The sequence below is a fragment of the Harpia harpyja genome, chromosome 2 (genome assembly GCF_026419915.1).
Source record: "Harpia harpyja isolate bHarHar1 chromosome 2, bHarHar1 primary haplotype, whole genome shotgun sequence".
NCBI lineage: Eukaryota > Metazoa > Chordata > Aves > Accipitriformes > Accipitridae > Harpia > Harpia harpyja.
The window spans coordinates 70,283,948-70,304,016 of record NC_068941.1 but is presented as its reverse complement, the minus strand read 5'-3'; the positions used below and the strand labels follow the sequence as shown (position 1 = coordinate 70,304,016).

Here is a 20,069-nt window from a genome sequence, read left to right as displayed (position 1 = left end):
AGTAGACTATATCTTGGAAAATCATGACTCAGTTAAGACAGCAAGTATTGAAGTACACAAGTTACTCAGTGTGAACTCTCATTGTCATACTGCAGCAAAAAGAATTAATCTGAAACTTGAACGTAATGAAGAGAAGCAGGTAAGTGAATTCTTTTCTGTAGTACTGAGAGCATTGGAGAGACCAATACTGAAATACCATCTCATGCTTCTGGCATCTGATTTTCCTAAAGGGAAATCAAAAAATTGGAAGGAAAACAGAAAGTTATGCAAATGTACTTTAAGTCTGCAAAAAATGTCCTCCAGTAAGAGTCTTAAAGAGGTCACTCTGATTAGCTTAACAAAAAGATGACACAGCGGTGCCTTGAGTAAAAGTATTTTTCAGAGGGAGAAACAAAAAGATACCAAAGGGGTTCCCAACCTACCAGGTCAACTCATAAAGAGAACCTCTGCCTGGAAAATTAATTCCAAAGAACTGTAATGAAAAGCAGGGCTTTCCAAAGAAAGCAAACAATGAGAATGATTAACTAGTACAGTAAGTATCAAAAGCTTTACTGAATATTTGATGCCTTCCTTTAGATAAATACTTAAATTTTGGAAAATATTTTGGTCAAACAAAAGTCAAACTCTAACCACAGTTTTCAATTCAATAGAGAGATAACTGGATAATAAGTAATGGCCGAATTGCCTGGTCAAACTCTGTGGGTAAATCTGTGGCTTTACAAAATTGTATTATTCTCAACACCAAATCTCCTCCCTTTCCTCTACGCATGCAAATGTGAAATATGCAAATTACAAATACCATCAGCTCTTAAGATGATTCTTTAAAAGACATCTTTAATTTGCTGTATATTTTACTGCTGAGGACAAGACAACTAAAGAATTTATCACCTTAGCTACCTTGGTTATATCATTTCATTCAGACAGTGTTATCTCCTTGTCTCCCACACAAGAGTCATGCTGTTATCAAAGTCTTTCTCACTAAACAATTATTTCCTTTTATGATTTCCTCTGGCTGGTCAAAGATAAGGGCTTACAGTGAGCTTGATTAGAGTTGCAAACAAATAAGAGTAATACTAGAGCAGACATAACTAAGCTGAAGTAATCAGCACTATTAATAACCTTTTGATTTCTAATCAAATACAGCTCTGACTTTTGCTGCCACTTTGCTTTCCATCTTCTAAACTACAAAAGAATTAATATTTTTATAAAATATTTCTCAATATGCCAGCCCTTTTATTCTCTTGTTTGCTTTTTGTCTTGTACTTAAGAATTCTTCACTAAAAAAAAAAAAACTTCTATTAAAAAAAAGGGGATCTACATTTTATACTGCCTTCCTTGGTGGCAAGATTTAATTACCCATCATAGTATGAAATTTTGCACAGTTTCTTTTTAATCTAATAACATTCGTGAAGTCAGTAAAATCACATTTACTGATACGTGCATTAAAAAAAAAACCAAAACCAAAGCCCTAGCTTAAGACATACAACTGGGGCAAAAAACAGTTCATACAGTTAATATCTGACAAAATTATATCCAAAAATAGGAACCTAGCATGCTAAGGCCTCAGAAACTTGCACTGCAGGTAGCACTGCCACATCCATTCTTCATCCTGGGCAACTACTAACCGAAAGGCAGTCATTCTGCTTAAGTAGTGGGCAATGCCCCTTACAGAAAACACCTAAAGCCACTGCCCAGCTTCCTGTGCTTTTATAACAGAAGTATATCATCTCCTCATTCTCTACAAATCTCTGCAAATAGGCAACGTATTCCTCCAAACATGCAAAGTTTTTCATCAAGACTCTCTAAGAGGGAATGCATCCAAAACACCAAGTATGTCCTACGGTTGAAAGGATAGTTCAATCTGTTCATAGGAGAAGAAAAGTTCAGTGGTTTCATAGATATATATGTTCGTGATCTCCACAAGGTGGGGTTTTTTTATATAATAGTCTCTCCATGATCTTTCCAAATACTCATTTTTTCCTACGGAAAAAAAATGCAAAATACTTGTGTAAACAACCTTTTTTCTGTTTGCTTTTCTAGCTTACGGTTGTAGTAGTCTTAGAAAAGTTGAATGCTGCTCAATGAGTTTATAGTTCATGAAGGTTTAGTGACAATTCTAGAGACACTTCTGTACATCTGGGATTTTACTGTGCAATACACTGTGCAGCCCTAGCATACGCACAATGTGCACAAGGAACAATATCCTTGTTTCAGGATGTTCTAAGGAACAGCTTTCCATTCATATGACACTTATTTGCAACAAGAGCAACAAAAATTAAACAAGTTGCTGCTGTTTTTTTTTTTATCCTTTGCCATTTATTTTATGTAAAAATCAAGAACAAAAAGAGTAAAAAAGAAATCACAAAACTAAGAGTTTCTTCACACAAAAAGCTCCCTTTTCCATAACAACTGTGTTGTGCCTACCAGCAGACTTATTGACAGACATCAATGTTAAAGGTACAAATCATTATGTTAAACAAAAAAGGGGAGAAGAATGTCTCAAACATGGCAAATATTTTCCAGAGTTTTCAACCTAGAGAATTCATTTCAGAGACAAAAGCCAAAGATGAAGAAAAACAAAACATTTAGTGAGACGTGTGTGAAGTGTTGGCCCTTTTGAAAAGACTGCGAGCTGCCTTAAAAAACAGACAAATAGCAATATTAATACTCAATAGGCACAAAGATAAGCTAGTCACTTTTATTTGCCAGTTTTGTCTCAACTTTATTAGTTACCAATTTAAATAGTATTTCTTCTTTTCATTTTTAACATGGTTTTAGGAGGTAATGAGGCAATGCGCAGGCTCTTTTTGTCATGGGTATGCCCAAACTTTTCCTTATAATGCTGTGTGTGTTGATAATCCGTCCAACTTCATGCTCATAAAAAAACATTTCTTTTCTAAAGGCATCCTTTAACCCCCTATTAAAAAGAAAAAATAAAGAAGCAATTCATAAACCTCCCCTAATTAACTTTACTTCCCAAAAAAGCCACACATCTGTTTTCACAGCTGGAAATGATTCAACCATTGGTAACCAGAGAAAAGCTTCAGTGTGTTAAAATATTCTAGCCAAAAACTGGCACTCCAGCAAAGACAGCTACTATGCCAGCACAATCTGAGCAGCTGTTAGGACAACCTTTATTCATACTGAAAGGGCATGAGATATCCTGATGCTATTACTACTAAACCAGCAAATCTTATTGGAAAGACACCACTGGTTGAAAATGGACAATGCAAAAGCACAACATGCATTTTACCAATCAAGCAGATTATAATTATGTGAGAACAGCGATGTACAATAATCCACTCTCTACCCACTTTTCTACAACAGATTCTGCAGGGCTCAGCTTCTGGAAAAAAAAAATCCTTTGTAAATTATTTTTAATACAACTGTTATTATGAGTGTCAGAAAAATCAATTAACAATGCTGCCCTAACTGTTTAGAAAAAAAGGACTTAGATAAATAGAAAAAGATTATGCTATTTCTTTTACAGCATTATTTTTATTCTGAAAGTGACATCAAAGAGCCCCAACCCCTTCTCTCCCCCCCCCCCTTCCTTTGGCTTAGACATCACACAAAGAGAAAGTATTCCTTTCACTGTTTCTTGTATAGCTGGAGCATCCAAGCTTCTGCACACTGTTATCACTTTCTGTCCTTGAATATGAATTATTTTAATCCTCCAGCAATTAACAGTCTTTTGGATGAAAATAAAAAAGGCTAGAAGTGCAACCTTACTTTTGTTTTGCTGATTTATTTGGTCAGTAGTTCATTTACTCATTGCTTCACATGGCTTAAAATATTTAAGTGTATGCATGTCCTACTTACAATCTTTTTTTTTTTTTACCATTACATGGTTTTAGTCCTCTTTTTTTTTTCTTTTTTTAAACCTTGCTTACAATCCAAAAGGAGTTTCCTGTCCTTAACTATCTTTCATGCATTGCTTTCTGTCACTGCACATAATTTTGCATTTTAATGCACTACCTATTCATTTCATCACAAGGCTTTTTGCTTGGGAGAAGAGGAGGAATCATCTTTTATTTGCAAATCCATTTAACAAAAAAAGAGACTGAACTGCCAATGAACAATACTGTAAACATTACCAGGTTTCCTTGATCTCCTCATTGCTTTCTTGCTCCCACTGCTGTAATTACCATCAATACTTCTAATGTACTGAAAGTACGGCAAGTACTCGACAAACAAGAAGGAAGCAAAGTTCTCTGTCCTTAAGATAGAGCTGTCTATGGCGTCAGTCCAACATACCACACACTCATTTTAAACCTGTAAGCAGTTCCCTTGACTTCAAGCGTTTACAGTTGAGCAATTAAGTGGTCTGCTGGATCAAGGCCTAAGCAAACTATGAGCATACAGGGGTAGCAGACAGATATAATAAGAACCTTCATGAATAAAATCAAAGTTTAGCAGATACATCAAGTCACAATGTGCTGTTGGACTCAAGAAAAAAAACTGAAAACAAATGGTTGAAGTGAGTTATCTTGTTGGAGTGAGTTTCTACAATCCAAATATACCTCTGACATTGTGAATTGCTCAGTCCAGGGACCCCATGACGACTGTGGATACGTTTTATGAAGCCATGCACACATTTATAAAACCAAGTTCCAGCAGACCTTCAAGAATCATTACCACAACAGACACCCATTCTAAGCTTCAAAAAGCCTCACTGCAAATACACAGCGTCATGACATTCACCTCCTGGCCCAGTCCAAGACAGTTTGTTCAGAAAGTTTAAAGAAAAAAAAAAAAGCCAAACAGACTTTTAGTCAAAATGAAAAAACAAGTACATTTTCACAACCAGCAGCTGTCTCAAAAATAAAATTACAAGAAAGCTCCATCCTAAGCAATCAGCTCTATCGTCTCGAAGGAAAGCTCTAAGACTGAATACAGCATCCTGAATTGCAAGTTATGCTATTCCCATTTTATCATTCTTTTTTTTCCTCCTTGATTACTTCACTTGTAATGTTTGTTAGAGTGGAGCAAATGAGAAATTACATCATTAGTCTTTTTTTAATTATTAGAAGAATAAAAGGCTATTGTTTATCTGATCTACAGACTGATCAAAGTATGGCAGCAGATACCAACCTAAAGAAACAAGTAACAGATGAATACAGTGAAATGCAGCAGTCAGGATGATGACTAGGTTTTGGTCAGCTTGTTCCATAGTTTTCCAAGCACAAAATAAGTTTATTCATTTTTAATAATGAGGCAACAATGGCTTTCAAGAGACCAGGTAGAGGAAAGCTTACATGATCTTCCTCAACAGGTTCATGACTTCATTAAGTAAAAGGGGAAAGTGTGGGGATAGCAAAAAGTGCTGGTTAGGAAAAGCAACCCAGCACGCATCAAATCTAGTATCAATCATAAACAGAAAAAGGTGGTGGTAACAGTAAACAGGGAAAAGCTAAATTATGCAAAGGCTTTAGGAGGATAACAAGAAGTCTAAAATCCAAAGCACTAAATGAGGCAAAGTATGGACTTTGATTTGTATTTTTAAATAAGGATAAGACAGAAGGTGGGGGCAATCAAGACAGTATGTTCAACTGGAGCTTATATTGCATACAGAATGGATAGATGGATGCAATGGGGTTACCAGGGAAGACTGTGAGAAAAAGGCTGCTGAATTCAGGTTGACAGGAGGTGATGTAGGTGGTAGCTTTACGGTCAGAGCTTTAGGGGACCAGAAATAAACATACATGCAAACCAATATGTAGAAAATCATGAGAATTTAGACAGCCTCCTTGAAAGGAAGGGGTTGGAAATGGCGTTTGGATTATGTCCTTTAGCGATATGAAGCAAGTCTCTGCAAGGGCAAGAGAATGAGTGGGATTCTGGACTGTTCCTCCCATTCATTTTGGCTGTGGACTAGTATTTTTCCAAGCATGAATAACTCTGTATAATACAGAAACATATCATAGCAACTGACAGTGAGAACTTGTTTCGTGAAATTCAAACTAGTAGACTCATTAAAGTACAAGATATTACCTTCCCCTCCAATAGAGACTTACAGCATTCACTCATTCAAGCAACTATAATAACATCTCTTCCTCTTCTTTATCCTTCTAATAACCAGGACCTAGATCCTAAGTTCAGAAGTGGCAGAAAACTTGACATCACCTTCAGCAGGCTTTGGATACAGCCTACAACACATACACTTCATTCTTCTCTCCTCTACAATTTCAATCTTGATCTACTAATTCCAGAACACTGTGAAGCTCTCTAATCATCATCAGTGTGATTTGTGGCTCAGTGCTCCCCTTCTGGAACATTTGTACAGGTGAATATACATGAGTAAAGCTTCACACAAGGACTACAATGGCAATCTGCAGTTTAAAAAATGCATATATTATGTGGCATGTATTTTGTGAGGGGGGTGGTTAAATGTTCTATAAACAATTACTAAATTGTCAATGGATTCAATAAATGTTGTTTTAAAAAAAAAAACCTAATTATTTGTTACAATAACCAGCCACTATTGCCATTTTGTATGTGAAGGTTTGTAAACTATTTCCATTTGAGAAGTAATTGATTCCATTTTTATCATTTGCTCAAGTTTATATGGTTGTTCACATCCAAAGAGATGATAACATCTATTTGCAGCAAATTATACATTATAATTCCTCATTCAAAAGCTGTAATGGAAAACAAAATGCTAATTTATGCTGTAAACGGAAGTACAGAATCATAATCACTCATTGTTAACATTAGGAACTAAATTGCTCTTGCAAATAATAAAATGGGTTAAAAATGTGGAGGGCTTTTGTGAGCCAAAGTACCAGTGCCTCTTACTCACTCATGTGTTGTATTACAAGTGATCAAACAAACCTTTTCTCTTCATGCCAACACAAACTACCCCTTTTTGAGGGAAAGAATAATGGTCTTATGATTGCGACACAAGGATGCATGTCAGGTGACTGTTCTACCCATGAGTCTCCAATGAGCTTGCCAAATATGGGCTTTCATGCGCTCTCTGCTAGGTAAACTCGGTATGTGCAGAGGCTGTCTACAGGAGCAAGTAATATGGAACTGTAAGATTGGAAGAGCCAGACAGCTGGTGCTGAGGATCTGACATCTATACAATATGCTTCGCACCACGCACTTAAGGGTGTGGTTTGTTTGATTATTTAACTTCATCCTAGCTCTGGTCTCATCTCATTAGTTGAATGTCAATTTGTAGCTCAAATGCACTAGGGGTACTCCTAGAACACATCTCCCAGTTCAGTTCTATCCAAAAGGAATTTCGTTAATTTGCAACAAGACCAATCTATAACACTAATCAAAGCACAGCAGATCTGGGATGAATGCAGCACACTCCTGCTCTGAAGAAAAATGCTAGTGTAGGCACACCTCTCGTCATTTCAGGTCCCACTGAATTCAAATGGAACTGACAGTGCCCAATTTCTCCTTCCAAAATTAGGACCACAGTCTCACAAGTGCCATATCCAGAGTGAGAGTCACTCTGCTATTAACCTCTCTTCACCTTAGTTTTACCTTTAGAGTAGAGACAATAACACACAGCTACTTAGCAGAAGGGGAATCTCAATGGCCACTTGTAGAAAACACAGAGTCTGAGACAAAAAATATTGTAGAATTATTGGGTTTCCATCCTTTTTAGCAATTTTACAGTCCTATAGGTTTTAAATGTACAAGGAGATTTGCTCACACAGCAAAGAGACACATCAGAGGAAATAAAAAACCCACCGACACATTAGGACTGTGCACCTGCTCTTCCACATTTCATTAAGCCTCAACACCTAAATGTACATCAGGTTCTCTCCTATGTGCATCCGTTGTGCTGGTATCCCTCAGTGATACCTTCTGGTCATGGCGAGACAAACAAGCATCCACACTGCCTCAGGAAAAAACATTAAAAAACCCATTAACTTTTGGTAAGTCGGATCAGATGATTGTAATCTAAATGATAAATACCAGATAATATGTTAAAAAACATGTATCTATTTGTAAATAAGCTGCCATTTGTAAACAAGCCTCTCCTAGCTTACATTGTATGCCTCAAATCCCTGTAAAATAGCTAATTTGCCAGCTTTTTTCAGTTGCAGTATTTAAAAAATACAATTATGTTATCAAAAATTGAAAATTGCCTTTTAGGTGACCAAAAGAAAGTTCCACTGCTTCATGTAGTAAATCATTTTACTGCTGCCCTTCTATATTTAATACCCTTCTGCAGTACACATTTATCTCTACACTAGCAAAGTGTACTCATTGATTTCCTATGGTCTCTCTGGAAGAAGGTTCTGCTTCCCTGATGATGAGTACAAAGGGTGGATGACCCCATTCTCATTCCAATGCAAACCCTGCACTTTTACATTTCTGCTTAGACCACATGAACATTTGACCAGCAAAGAACTCCCTGCCCTCTTCCTACAGAACACATTGCTAGAACTACTGACATTTTCTCCTGAACACAACTGTATTTTTGAAAATCCCGTCTTATGTATAAAGCACTAAAACGCATTAGTTCATCACAGCCACGATTGTAACTTGCAATTTGCACATGAGCTTTTCTTCTGAACCAAGATACGAAAATAACATCTTGCCCATTTTCTGCATGTGCTTTAAACTCACGTTATTGTGCTCTACTGTACCACTGTTTAGCTGTTCTGCTCTGGGGCATGAGGAAATGGTTTGTACCCAGTTTAAACTGTGCTTTTTTTGCCAGATGAGACTGCCATGAGAATACCCTTTTCAAAGTTACTGTGTTGAATGAATTAAGGCATTAATCTCTGAAAGAAAATCACGTTTAAGAAGATTTTTTTAAAAGTCTATTACCTGTTCTACTAAACTACATCTTCCTCATTATCCTATTGTTTATCTTCTGCTGGGATGCCGAGAAAACAGGCCTCTTCAGTTTCACTTTCATTTTTATTGTGTTCCACTTTCCCATCTTTGTCCACCAGCATGCAACACCCCTTGGATATAGAAAAGTCAGGAAAATTTCAAATCCAAGATTAACTTCTGTTTTTTTTAATTACCAAGTCTTTTCTGTTAGTACTCAACCAGGATTTCTGCTTTTTCTTAACTAATTTAGTTTTGACAGTGTCCTTTTAATTTGCAGAGAAGTTACAGGCTCTGCTAAAATAAAACTGAAGTTGAATGAGTTTTATTCCATTGGTTTTCACAGCCAAGTAATGTACAACTATCAACTGAGTCTTTTTCCATTAAAGAAAAAGGTCTACAAAAATCATAAAGTGCACTGCCCAATCTTCTGAAGATTGATATAGTATCTCTCATTCAACATCCTCATACACATACATACTTAAGATGTGCTATACATGTGCAGTACATGAACACGCACTCATCTAGCATATTTCCAAACCTGCATAGACTCTGAGTTCTACTATTCAAATAAAAAAATAATTTAAAAAAAAAATCCAGAAACCATGGAAACAAAAATAAGTCATAAAGTCTCACAGGCTATGGATCAAAATAGAAATGGCCATTGGACTTACTCTAGTTAAAAGAAGAAAATGCATAAAAGTAATACACTACGTTCAGTCCAGCTCCCCCAAAATACTGGCAGAAAGCTCTGACTGCATTGGGGTACTTTTGACCCTGCATCCATAAAGACAAAGAGCCAAGCCACAAAGTTGGCTCTTAGCTTAATCTTTCAGTGAGTTACTTATATCAACAGAATACATTCCGTGAAAATATGTTGTATAAAGTACTAACATGTTTGAAATCACAGGACAAAGAGATGGTGCCAGGTAACAAGCCCTCAGCTGAGTGTTGCAGGGAAAAATCTCTGAAATAACGACAGTAATCAGGCAACATAATCTCATTTTACTTCTATACTGCAGGGATTTTCTTGAGGTCAAATTAAAATAAGTATCCAGATTTATGCCTTAGTCATAGGATTTCATTCATAAACTACATTTCAAATGATTTTCAGGCACTTCCCAACCATACAGATTAGTAACACAACAACGTATCCAGTTCTGGACTGGAGAGTGAAAAATAATTAATACAAATAATGCTGCCAGTTCAGCATGGACAGGTTATGCCCAAGAATATTACTGCTCTTGCAAGGCTGAATACCCCCTTTGCAGTACTTAGAAATAGCTGTTCCTTCCTCATGACTACTAATTAAGAAACAGATGTAAAGGGAATTTCAGTAAGCCAGAAGATACACTCAGGAAGTTTCCAGCAAATACATATGCACAAAATAAAGAACTAAAAGTAGAATGTTTATTGATGGTCTAAAAAATGCAGATCACAGAATGAATCAACAGGAAATCTGCTGGATATTCCTTCACCTCAGGTTTACACACATTGGCAAGACAACGCAGGTAAGTTTATGCAACCACAATTCATAGTTCTCAGGATTTAAGTATAGAAGTTTGTCTAGTCTAGAATTTAGCATAGTGGTTAAGTCCCTGTACTAAAATAACTGTAAAAAAAGACAGCAAACTTCAGGTGAACAGTCAATCTTTTCGGAGTTTTCCTTGTAATGCAAAGTCTTATCTGTAACTATTATAGAGCCTTATTTTCTGGAAGACTGTCTCCAAAATGTATTCAAACCAGACTTCATAAAGTTTCTAGACATATTTTTTCTGATACAAGCTTTTCTGTGATGCACTTTGGAATTTAATATGCAATGGAAAAAGTTCCTTCCAAGAATATTACCAACAAATCACACATATAATCTTGTGCTTAAATATGAACAGCAATAATGCACCAAAAATATAAAAGTTGAAACACATCTCTCAACCTTCCTGACTTATAAAGCAAATGTCCTACCTCTGCTTTCAAAACTGTCAGATAGTACATTATGCTTCTAGAAGAAAACACTGTTCTCTTTAACCTGACTGGTTCAATTATTAAGTCTTATTTTGATTACTTATACTCTCATTAAAGTCTTGAGATGCCAGGAAAAGATTATTTTAGTAAGCTATGGCTGAACCGCTATTGATATTATACAAGGGATCCTTTTACCTCGTACTAGATGTTGAGAGTGCATCATATTGATCTAGGAATAAAAAACTATTTTTCCAGTAGTCAACCCATCTTCTCATCTCAGCACTTTGTTTTAAAGTTTTTCTGTTTGCTGTTTGGTTTTAAACAGAGTATACAAAACAAATTCTATTTCAGCTACGTTGCTATATTTAGCAAAAAGAAATGGTTTGCAAGCTGTTTTTTTTTTTTGGATGCAATTCAGGTAAAAACAAACAAACATGAATATGGCTGACTGTCAAATTTAAGCCAACTCTGCCTTTTTAAGTGTTAAAACTTGTAAGAAAAATCTATTTGCAGCAAAATCCCATATTCATTTTGATTTCATATTCAGACTAACATCTACTGCTAGTCCTCAGCTGGTGAATTTGACTGATGTAAATGCTAACGTAATACGCAAAAGATGAAAATAGAAAGGAGCCTTGAGCACCAGAAAGAATATGTATCTTAAAAATTCTTCTCGTCTTCACCCTGGAAAGTCTTGCAAGTTCATCTGTTCCCGTTGTAATGCTATATAATGATTACACCTTCTCCTTCTAAACTCCTTTCCTAATCACGCATATTTAATTCAACTTTGTGTATATATCCTACAGTTTATATAGTCCTTCTATAAATAGACCTTCTGCATCCTGAATTGTCTCCCCCGTTTTCTCTTAGATACAGTTCAACATTGGTATTTAGAATAGATCAACTCTGGATTTCTCCGCAATTCCTCCTGCTTGCATTGTGATACGGGCTTGTTCTCCTGAAAAGAAATGTAAGGGAACCTATCATTTCACAATGCCATTCTTTCACGGAACTGTTTCGCTACAGAATGAAACTAACTTTAGATAAAGGAACTGGTTTAAACCTGATTTTATTGTCTGCATTCCTAACCATTTTCCTCCTCTGACGGTTTCAAAGGAGTCCTCGTATGACTGCCTGCCTTTTATACCAGGCACAAGCCCTTCTTAAATCTCAGTTACCCGCGCGGACTCGTACGTAGCAGGATAATAACGTACGGTCTCTGCTCATATAAACACACCGGCGCCGGCGTGTGCTCTCGGTACGTGCGGAGACACACACACAGACCAGCCCGGGCTCAGCAGCACCGGCCACCCCAAGCCACCGCTCGCGGTAAGCACTGAGCAAACTTGCGCCGCAGCCACCCCCGGGCAGGCGGGCACGCCGTGCTGCCGAGGACCAGGGCCGTGAATTCGGGCAGCCCGCCCCGAGCGGCGGCTCTCAGGCGGCGCCCTGCCCCGGCCCTGTCAGCCGCGAGCGGGCGGCGGTCGCTACGGACCCGCCAGCGGCCGCCACCCCCCGCGCACCTGCCGCCCTCCCGCCCCGCCAGGCGCGGGGCCACCGGCGACACCTGACGACTTCATCGAGCCCAGAGGGGCTCCGGCGCACGCGGGAGACAGCGATTCCGCGGCGGCTCTGGGTTCCATACGTGCCTCTGTGTGTGCCTGTTCCCCACGCGAACCCCCCCCGCCCTCCTCCGCGCGAGCGAGCCCGACTCGTTCCCTGCCAGGAAGGCTCTCCCCCTGGCTGAGGCGGCGAACGGGGCAGGCAGCTTCACCCAGCACGAGCTGCCTTCCGAGACAGGCCCGGCGAGTGTCCGCTCGCACCCGGGACACCAGAGATCGGCGTTTATTCGGCTGCCTCAAGGGACGAGCCGGTTGTCAGGGCTCCGGGGCCCCACCGCGACGGCCCGGGCCTCGGAGTCCGCCGGCCGGCAGGCTGCTCTGCCGGAGGAGGGGCCCCGCTCCTCGCCGCTCGCTGTTACTAACTCCCGGAGGCAGGGAGGAGCGCGCGGTTTCTCGATCCCTCGCCGTGAGGTGTAACCTTAAACTGGCAACCGCTAGTTTGGGGATTTCAGTTTCCTGGAAACCGGGGCTGCGGGCTGCGCGTTTTTCCATGAGCTCAGCGGGGCTCTACCCCCCGCAGGGAGGCGACACCCCCCCCACCTCCCCCCGGAGCCCCCCGTCGCCTCAGGGGCCGCGGGCGGCTCTCCCGCCCCCGCGCGGGCACCGCCGCCTCCACAGCTCGGGGGTGCCTTCCACCTGCTCCGCAAGCCCGCTTCCCCCCGCTGCCCAACTTTTCCCGTCACGCCAGCACCAGAAACCCCCTTCCGCACGCACACGCACACACACACCGATGTAGTTTATAAATGACAGTTGCCTGTAGACTTTCACCAGACAAGCAGCGGGGGCAGCAGACTACAACAGTTATTTAATTAAAGACGTTTTGGAGGCTCCCAGAATAGCTCTCTACCTCTGAGGCGCGATTTCTGGTTTCTCCCCACGCTCCCTCGCCAGCCACCCACCCACCCCCCGCGGCCCGAGCCACGGCGCGGGCGGGAGAGACCGACGCGGCCGGAGGAGCCGGCGTTATCCGGCTGCGCGCTCTGCATTGCACAGTCATCAAAGTTAAGTACGGGGGGGGAAGGCGGGGGGGCTGAATCAGGAGAGACGGGTAAGGCGAACTATTTCCACCTAGGCAGGATCCGAAATGACGGGGTTGAATGCATATGCAGCCATTTCTGAGGGAGAGGGGAACGGGTCGGGGGGGTGTCCCTCTCGCACCGAGCCTGTCACTCGCACGCCTCCTCCCCCCGCCCCGGCAAACTCGTCTGGCTGCCCTCAGCGGGGACCCCCAATGCGCGGAGGACGGCGGCCAGCGCAGCCGAGGGGGAGGCTCGGGGACGCTTCGCTCGAGTTGCCTTGTTTGTGCCCCGAGTTGCTCCCGGGTAACGCGCAGCCCTCCACGCACTAGGGCTCCCGCTCCTCAGCCCTCCTCCCGCTCCTCTTCCTCACCGGAGGGGCGGAGGCGGAGGGAAGGGGGCTGAAAGGCACACGGAGAAAGACTCTTTTCTCTCATTTCTTTCCTCGGCTGACCACCCCCCGCACCCCCGACGCTGAACAGAAACACTTCCAGACCCTTCCTGCACACACTGGCACCACCTTCGCCTCCCCCGAGGAGCCCGGCGGGCGCAGCGGCGGCGAGCGCGCCTCGCAGCACCGGCCACCTCTTACCTGGTTGTAGGAGGTCTCCCAGGAGGAGGTGTAGTTGTAAAAGAAGGAGGAGAAGCAAGCGTCTTCTGACAGCCCGCAGCCAGCCATCCTCCGGGCGCAAAACCTCTTCGGGAAGGCAGGCAGCAGCCTTCGCAAACTCTTGCCTCTTGCGCGATCGCTGCTGCTGCTGCTGCTGCTGCTGCTGCCGCCGCCGCCGCCGCCGCCGCCGCCGCCGCCGCCGCCGCCGGTGCTGCCACCGCGGAGTGTGCCGACAGCTTCGCCCTGGCGGCGGCTTGCGCGGTGCGTGCGGGAGGGAGCGTGCGGGCGCGAGCGAGGCTGGATGGAGGAGCGGGTAACGCGTGCGTGTGTGTGTGTGTGTCTGCGTGCGTCTGTTTGTGGAGGCACTGAGGAGCCGGAGCCGGCGTCACGTGCGCGCGCTCACTCCGCTGCCGCCGCCGCCGCCGCCGGGGACGGGCTGTGGTACGGACCCCGGCACTGAATCACCAGCGCCAGGCGACCTCTCCATCCCCACCCACCCCCGTCCCTGCTCGGCAGCGCAGCCTGCGCAAGGAAACAAGGCGGCGCTTGCAGGACCTGCGACCGCACCGCGGCGGGGAAGGAGCGGGCAAGTGGCGACGCGCGTCCTCCCCCGCCGCGCCGGGGCAGCGCCGCCGCGGGCGGGCCCGCCCTCCCGGCCGCGGCCCGGCCTCCCCCGCCCCGCCCCGCCCCGCCCCGCCCGGAGCCGTGCCGCGCCGCGCCGCGCCGCACCGCGCCTGAAAAGTTGGGGCTCGGTTTCCAGCGTGCGCCCCGAGGCCCGCGAGGGGTGTGCGGGCACCGGCGTGACCCCGGCGCCGCAGCCCGGGCCGGGCCGCCCCGCGGCGGGCGCCTGAGGTGGAGGGGGCGGGGCGCCGCCTCCCGCCCGCCCGCGGGAAACTTCGCCTCAGAGTCGTCAGCGGGTCCCCGTCTTGTCAGGTACAATTTCCCTCCCTTTTTTCCTTTTCGGGGGGTATTTTCCTCAGCACCCCGTTTTCAAGGAGCGGGAGAAAAGCGGAATAATTTTTTTTTTTTTGGTGAAGCGTGTCAGCGCTCACAGAAGTGGCACCGGCAACGTGACTTCCCTGCCGCCCGTGCCGGTGCATCCAGCCGCCTGCTCCTGACGCAGCCCTGCTGGCAACGCAGCCCTGCTGGCAACGCCGCCCTGCAAAGGCCACCCGGATCAGCAGGGAACCCTCCCGGTCCTAAGGAAAAGTAAAACTGACGGCCCACGAGCCGTCGTCAAATTGTTCATCGGACACAGTGAAGTCACACTGAATATAATGATTTTAAAGTGTTTGCCGAGCAATTAGCGGAAATAGATTGGATTACGTTGCCCGTGTTCCTTGAGTATTCCTTACCCTAACTGCATACCCGGCACCTCAAGCACGGTCCTCTGACAAGGGGAACATTTTCCTCATCAACTGACATTGATCTCACAAAACTCAGATAACTATAAATGGAAAGCAAATAATGGAGGTGGTAGTTCTTTTTCAGAATAATTGTTCTATTTCATATAAAAATACATGTTTTTCATTAAAAAAAATACTATTTTTGCTTCCAAATCATAACTGGGAAGGCCAGTGGTTTGTTGGGCAGCAACCAGCACAGTCGTAGCAGCCCATAGCCATCAATGGAAAAGACTAGAGACAGTTTTCTGCCACAACTCTGATCAAAGGCTCACTGAAGCTCCTCACTCCCCCTCACCTGATATTTAAAGGAAGAAACCACCATTTAGTAATACCCATGGAATCCTTTGACCATTCTATTTGTTGAGGAAATCTTATTTTCTTCAGTCTCCAAATGTGGCATGAGCATGGAATGCCATGAAACACACCTGAGTGTAGTAGAAACTCGGCTTTTTGATGTGAGTTGACTTTGTCTGAATGAAGGCTTGCCAAGAAGAGCTGAATTCATCATCCAGAGGAGCCTCTGTGACAGGCAGCTCTGTTCCATACGAGGTCAAAGAGCCTTTCATCCTGCCCTAAACCAAGTAAAAATACAGCAGGAAGGTTCCCAGCAACAGAATATGGAAACTACTTCAGAAGCAAGGTGTTCACTATGTCCACAATGATTTGTTTCTCAAATTGCTTCAGTATTTTCCTTCAGAGACTTCAGCCTGTTAAGGCTGCTCATCAGTGGCCCACAAAACTTCAGGTAGTTTAAGAATTTATTTCAACTTTTCAGACAGCAACAATTAAGGCATAAAATTCCTTTCTACTTCACCATCCTTCTTGAATTGTTTTCTTCTCTTCTCTCTGAGGCGTCAGTGTTCAAAACATCTCGCTTCTAAAATTTTAAGCAACTTGACATTGCATGTTTCATCTTCATGTTAAGTGTTAGTGTATTCCATCCTGACTCTGTACTCCAGCATAGCCTGACCTCTGAGCTATGTGTTCTCTTCAGGTGAAGTTTGCACTATAAAATTCTATGCTTTGAACCAAAGTTCCTACATTTTGAACTGAAAATCCTACAGTTTGGACTCTTCTTTCTCTTCTCCTTTCTTTTTTGTTTTTCTGTTCCTCTTTTTTTTTTTCCCTAATACCTGATGTATTTATATGCTTCAGTAGGTGGCATTTACCCTACTTCCTCTCCTCTAGTGACAGATACTATCTGCCCCTCCAATGCAATGTTCTATAAAAGTCTCAAGACAGATTATGGATTCTTAAATGTTTGGGGGTTTTCTTATCTTTTTCCTTCAAACATTGTTCCTCATCCTGCTGTTAACCATTTGCTCTAGCTCAAAATCTCTTCATTTGAAGTTCAGAGAGTTGCCCCTGGGGGACCCATCACTGGTAGGAGGTTAAGCTTAACTGCACAGTGATCAGTTACTACTGGAGATCCAGCTGTAGTCTTTTCTTATAGCTGTGAACTACTCAGAACCTATTCAAAGCCTCTGCAGAGCACACTTCTGCTGGCAGCAAAATAAGATCTGAAAACTTATTTATGGCATTATGTATTGCTTCTCCAGACCATTTGTAGATGTTTTCAGTCAACCAGCCATTACTGAAATGGCTAATAATCTATTTGTCTATCACATGATTTAGCACACTAACATCATTGTTGCTGTGATGTTGGTGATGAAGCAAAAAACCTTTGGATGTTGCTTCTATTACTAGAAGTGTGTAACCAAACATAGTAAAATCCACAAACAACCATTGTCTAATACCCCATCCCAGTGTGCCAACAGCTCCATAGAAAAGATGCTACAGTGTATTCAGTCCTGGGGGCAGGAAGGAGTAAAGTGGAGATAAAATAAAATAAACTCTTGTAAGGAACTTGGAGCAAATGGATTGGTGAGGGGTGGAAGAAACAGGAAAATCCAGGCAATGTTTTAATAACAAAAGTAACCTCAGGATAACCATTAATACTCCATCTGTGCTGAAAGAAAGAGGCCTGGTACAGGTGGAACAGAAAAAAAATTACTCAAATCTCTTCAGAGACACACACAGCATAATACTGCAGTTAGGATTTGCCTCAATACTAGGTAAAGGATAGCAAAGCAGCTGGAAAGGCATCTTGTTAAATACAGTCTAGAATTTAATTTGGTTTGCTCTTTGCTTCCATGATTTCGCTTAAAGACTTTCAAAGTCTATTAAATTAACTAGAAACTGGTTTGGGGGTTTTTGCGGGGGGGGGCGGGGGGAACAGGGAGGAGGTGGTGTTGAGGTTTTTTACCTGCAAAGCCTGTCTGGTGTGGGAATAAGGTGAATCAGGGTGAAGCTTTCAAATTGAGGCTGGTCCTGTATTCTCACGGACAGCACATCCTCATTCCCCTGAGGCTGGTGCAGAGACAAGACTAAAGCCAGGGACTGCTGTTTTAGCCAATAATAGATCTGGTATCGCCAAGTGCCAAGTTTTGGGAGAGACCTCTCAAAGAGTAAACACACCCCATTGTTGCAGGCAAAAGCCAGAGCATCATGAATGCATCTCTCATTTTCTTTACGCAGACTGATCTCTTGAGAAATTCCCTGAAAAGCAAGGCTTCTAGAGGCCTTTGGTTTGAGAAGCATATGGAGGATTTGAGATGGACAAGACATTCATCTTCAACTTCTGTGTTGCATGTAAGCAGACAGATTTGTATCAGAACAGTCCCAAGGGGATCAGGATTCAGCTCAGATGTAGCCTCTAAATTAAGATTCTACAACAAAGTAATACTCCATGGCTGTACATTTTTAGGCAGTTTAGTGTCCCTCCAATAATCAGCATAGCATCTAAACTGAGCACTGTGGCCCCCACTATTTTTAAAGCTTGTGATCATAAATACCTCAATATGTTCTATGGGAACTATTCTTTTATTCACTATTGTCACCTTTTTTTTTTTTCCAAGTTTTCAGCATTAGCAGACACATGTAACTTTTTTTATTCCTGACTTTACTAGACTTCATTAGTTGAAAATCCCTTCTCACAGGGCAAAGGCCTGTAATATCTGATATTCTGAAATAAAATTAGAAGCTGTCCCTGTATCTTATTTGCAGGTGAAAAAAAAGACTATTTCTACTTAGCCTATTCATAAGTGCATAAAAGCCTTTTAAAGTCAATTAAGAGAGTCCATAAAAATTGAAGAGGAAAGGCTTTAAAAGTCCACTGATAGGTTTTCTATTAGGCTAATACTTTAAAGCTTCCTTAGCACCTTCCATCAAATTATTTCATTTTGCTTTATGAACACCTCTGGAGCTAGGTATTACATACTTTTAATATTTGAGGAGATCAACAGTTTAAGTACCAGACCCTTGGAAAAGTCAAGCAACATTGTTAGACAATGTTTATAAAAGCAATTAGCCCCAGAGGAGCAAAAACCTACTTACAGCAGAAATAAGTGGAGATTCCAGAGTGTTTAGGTCTCTATTTAACTTTCAAGATAACTCGTGTCTCTAATACAAAAATGTAAGATTAGACGTAACTGAGAATGAAACCACTGGTGGATGAGAACACAGCAACTGCAGTCACCTTTAAAATGTCATTTCAGTGTTCTGCTTTTTTTCGTTGGCTTCTCACTGTATTCTAGCTAAAATCCAGATGGCTTTTTTTCACCTTCACATGGCTAGACAGCCCAGTTCAAAGCTACCTGAGACCTGGAGTTTCCAGAACAGTTTCTGCCCACTGGATTCATGAGCCTCAACCACAAGAACTACATGAGCAGATTTTCCAATATTAGCATAACATCAAGATTAATCAAAATACAGCTTTTCTAAAGTACCCCGGAATACCACTCCCAAGCTTCAATTACACACCACCATTCAAAAAGTACAAGGTTCTGCTGAAAGAAAATTGCATTCAGAAAACTGAATGTCGTTGATCAAAATACAGAAAACGGATACTTTCCATCCGCTGAATGGTGGTGGTTTTTATCAGCGCCAGCTTTTCAAAAGTTCTGTTATGTCCAGTATATTTCTCATGATGGTATGTATCACTGTAATAACTGAATACTTTCAAATAGTACACTAAACTAATATCTGCTCATTCTTCCTCTCATCAAAAAGGCAGCAGTATTCTGTTAGAGTCTGCTGTCTGAAAGAAATGGTCAAAGAAATGGTCCTTGCAATTAAAGCAGAAGGTAGCGAGGTTCTAGATGATCATTAGTTACTCCTGAAATTTGTCATACCATCTTGTACTGCATGCTTACTGCACAGACAAGTTTTACTCTTATTTCAGAAAGTTCAGTTACACCAAAGGAATAACTGGCACTGGCTTTGGCACTTACGGTCTTCATCCCAGAGCCAAGTCTAGGCTGTTAAGAGTCTTGAAGAAAAAAAACAAGACCTGGAATATAACTCATTTTGATAAGTTTGCATATGCTGTTGTGCTTCATCCAAAAGGTAAAAAGATAATTGAAGCTAGATGACTGACTGCCAAGATAGGATGGCAGCTCCAAGAAAAAGAGGACAGTAGAGAAGTTAGGGGTTTTTTGTAAATGCTGCTATGTGAGACCATCAGAAATGAGTAACAAGGTTCTCTAAAGCCATCTAAATGCAAAGACCAATTGCAAATATACAACTTCAGAGGAAACAGTACATTTTTCAAAATGTTTTGATCTCACCATCAGTCTATTATTTGCCT

At 42.4% G+C, this 20,069-nt stretch overlaps 1 protein-coding gene across 2 annotated transcripts in view; it reads right to left on the bottom strand.

Annotated features, from left to right (window-relative positions):
- The window catches only part of PPARGC1A (PPARG coactivator 1 alpha), a 381,706-nt gene extending 367,527 nt beyond the window's left edge, over positions 1-14,179 (bottom strand). For both annotated transcript variants that reach the window (XM_052780341.1, XM_052780344.1), the window contains exon 1: positions 13,998-14,179. In XM_052780341.1, coding sequence (XP_052636301.1) covers positions 13,998-14,084 — 87 coding nt within the window. In that variant the 5' untranslated portion in view covers positions 14,085-14,179. The remainder of the gene's footprint in view (positions 1-13,997) is intronic.
- Positions 14,180-20,069: the final 5,890 nt, after the last annotated feature.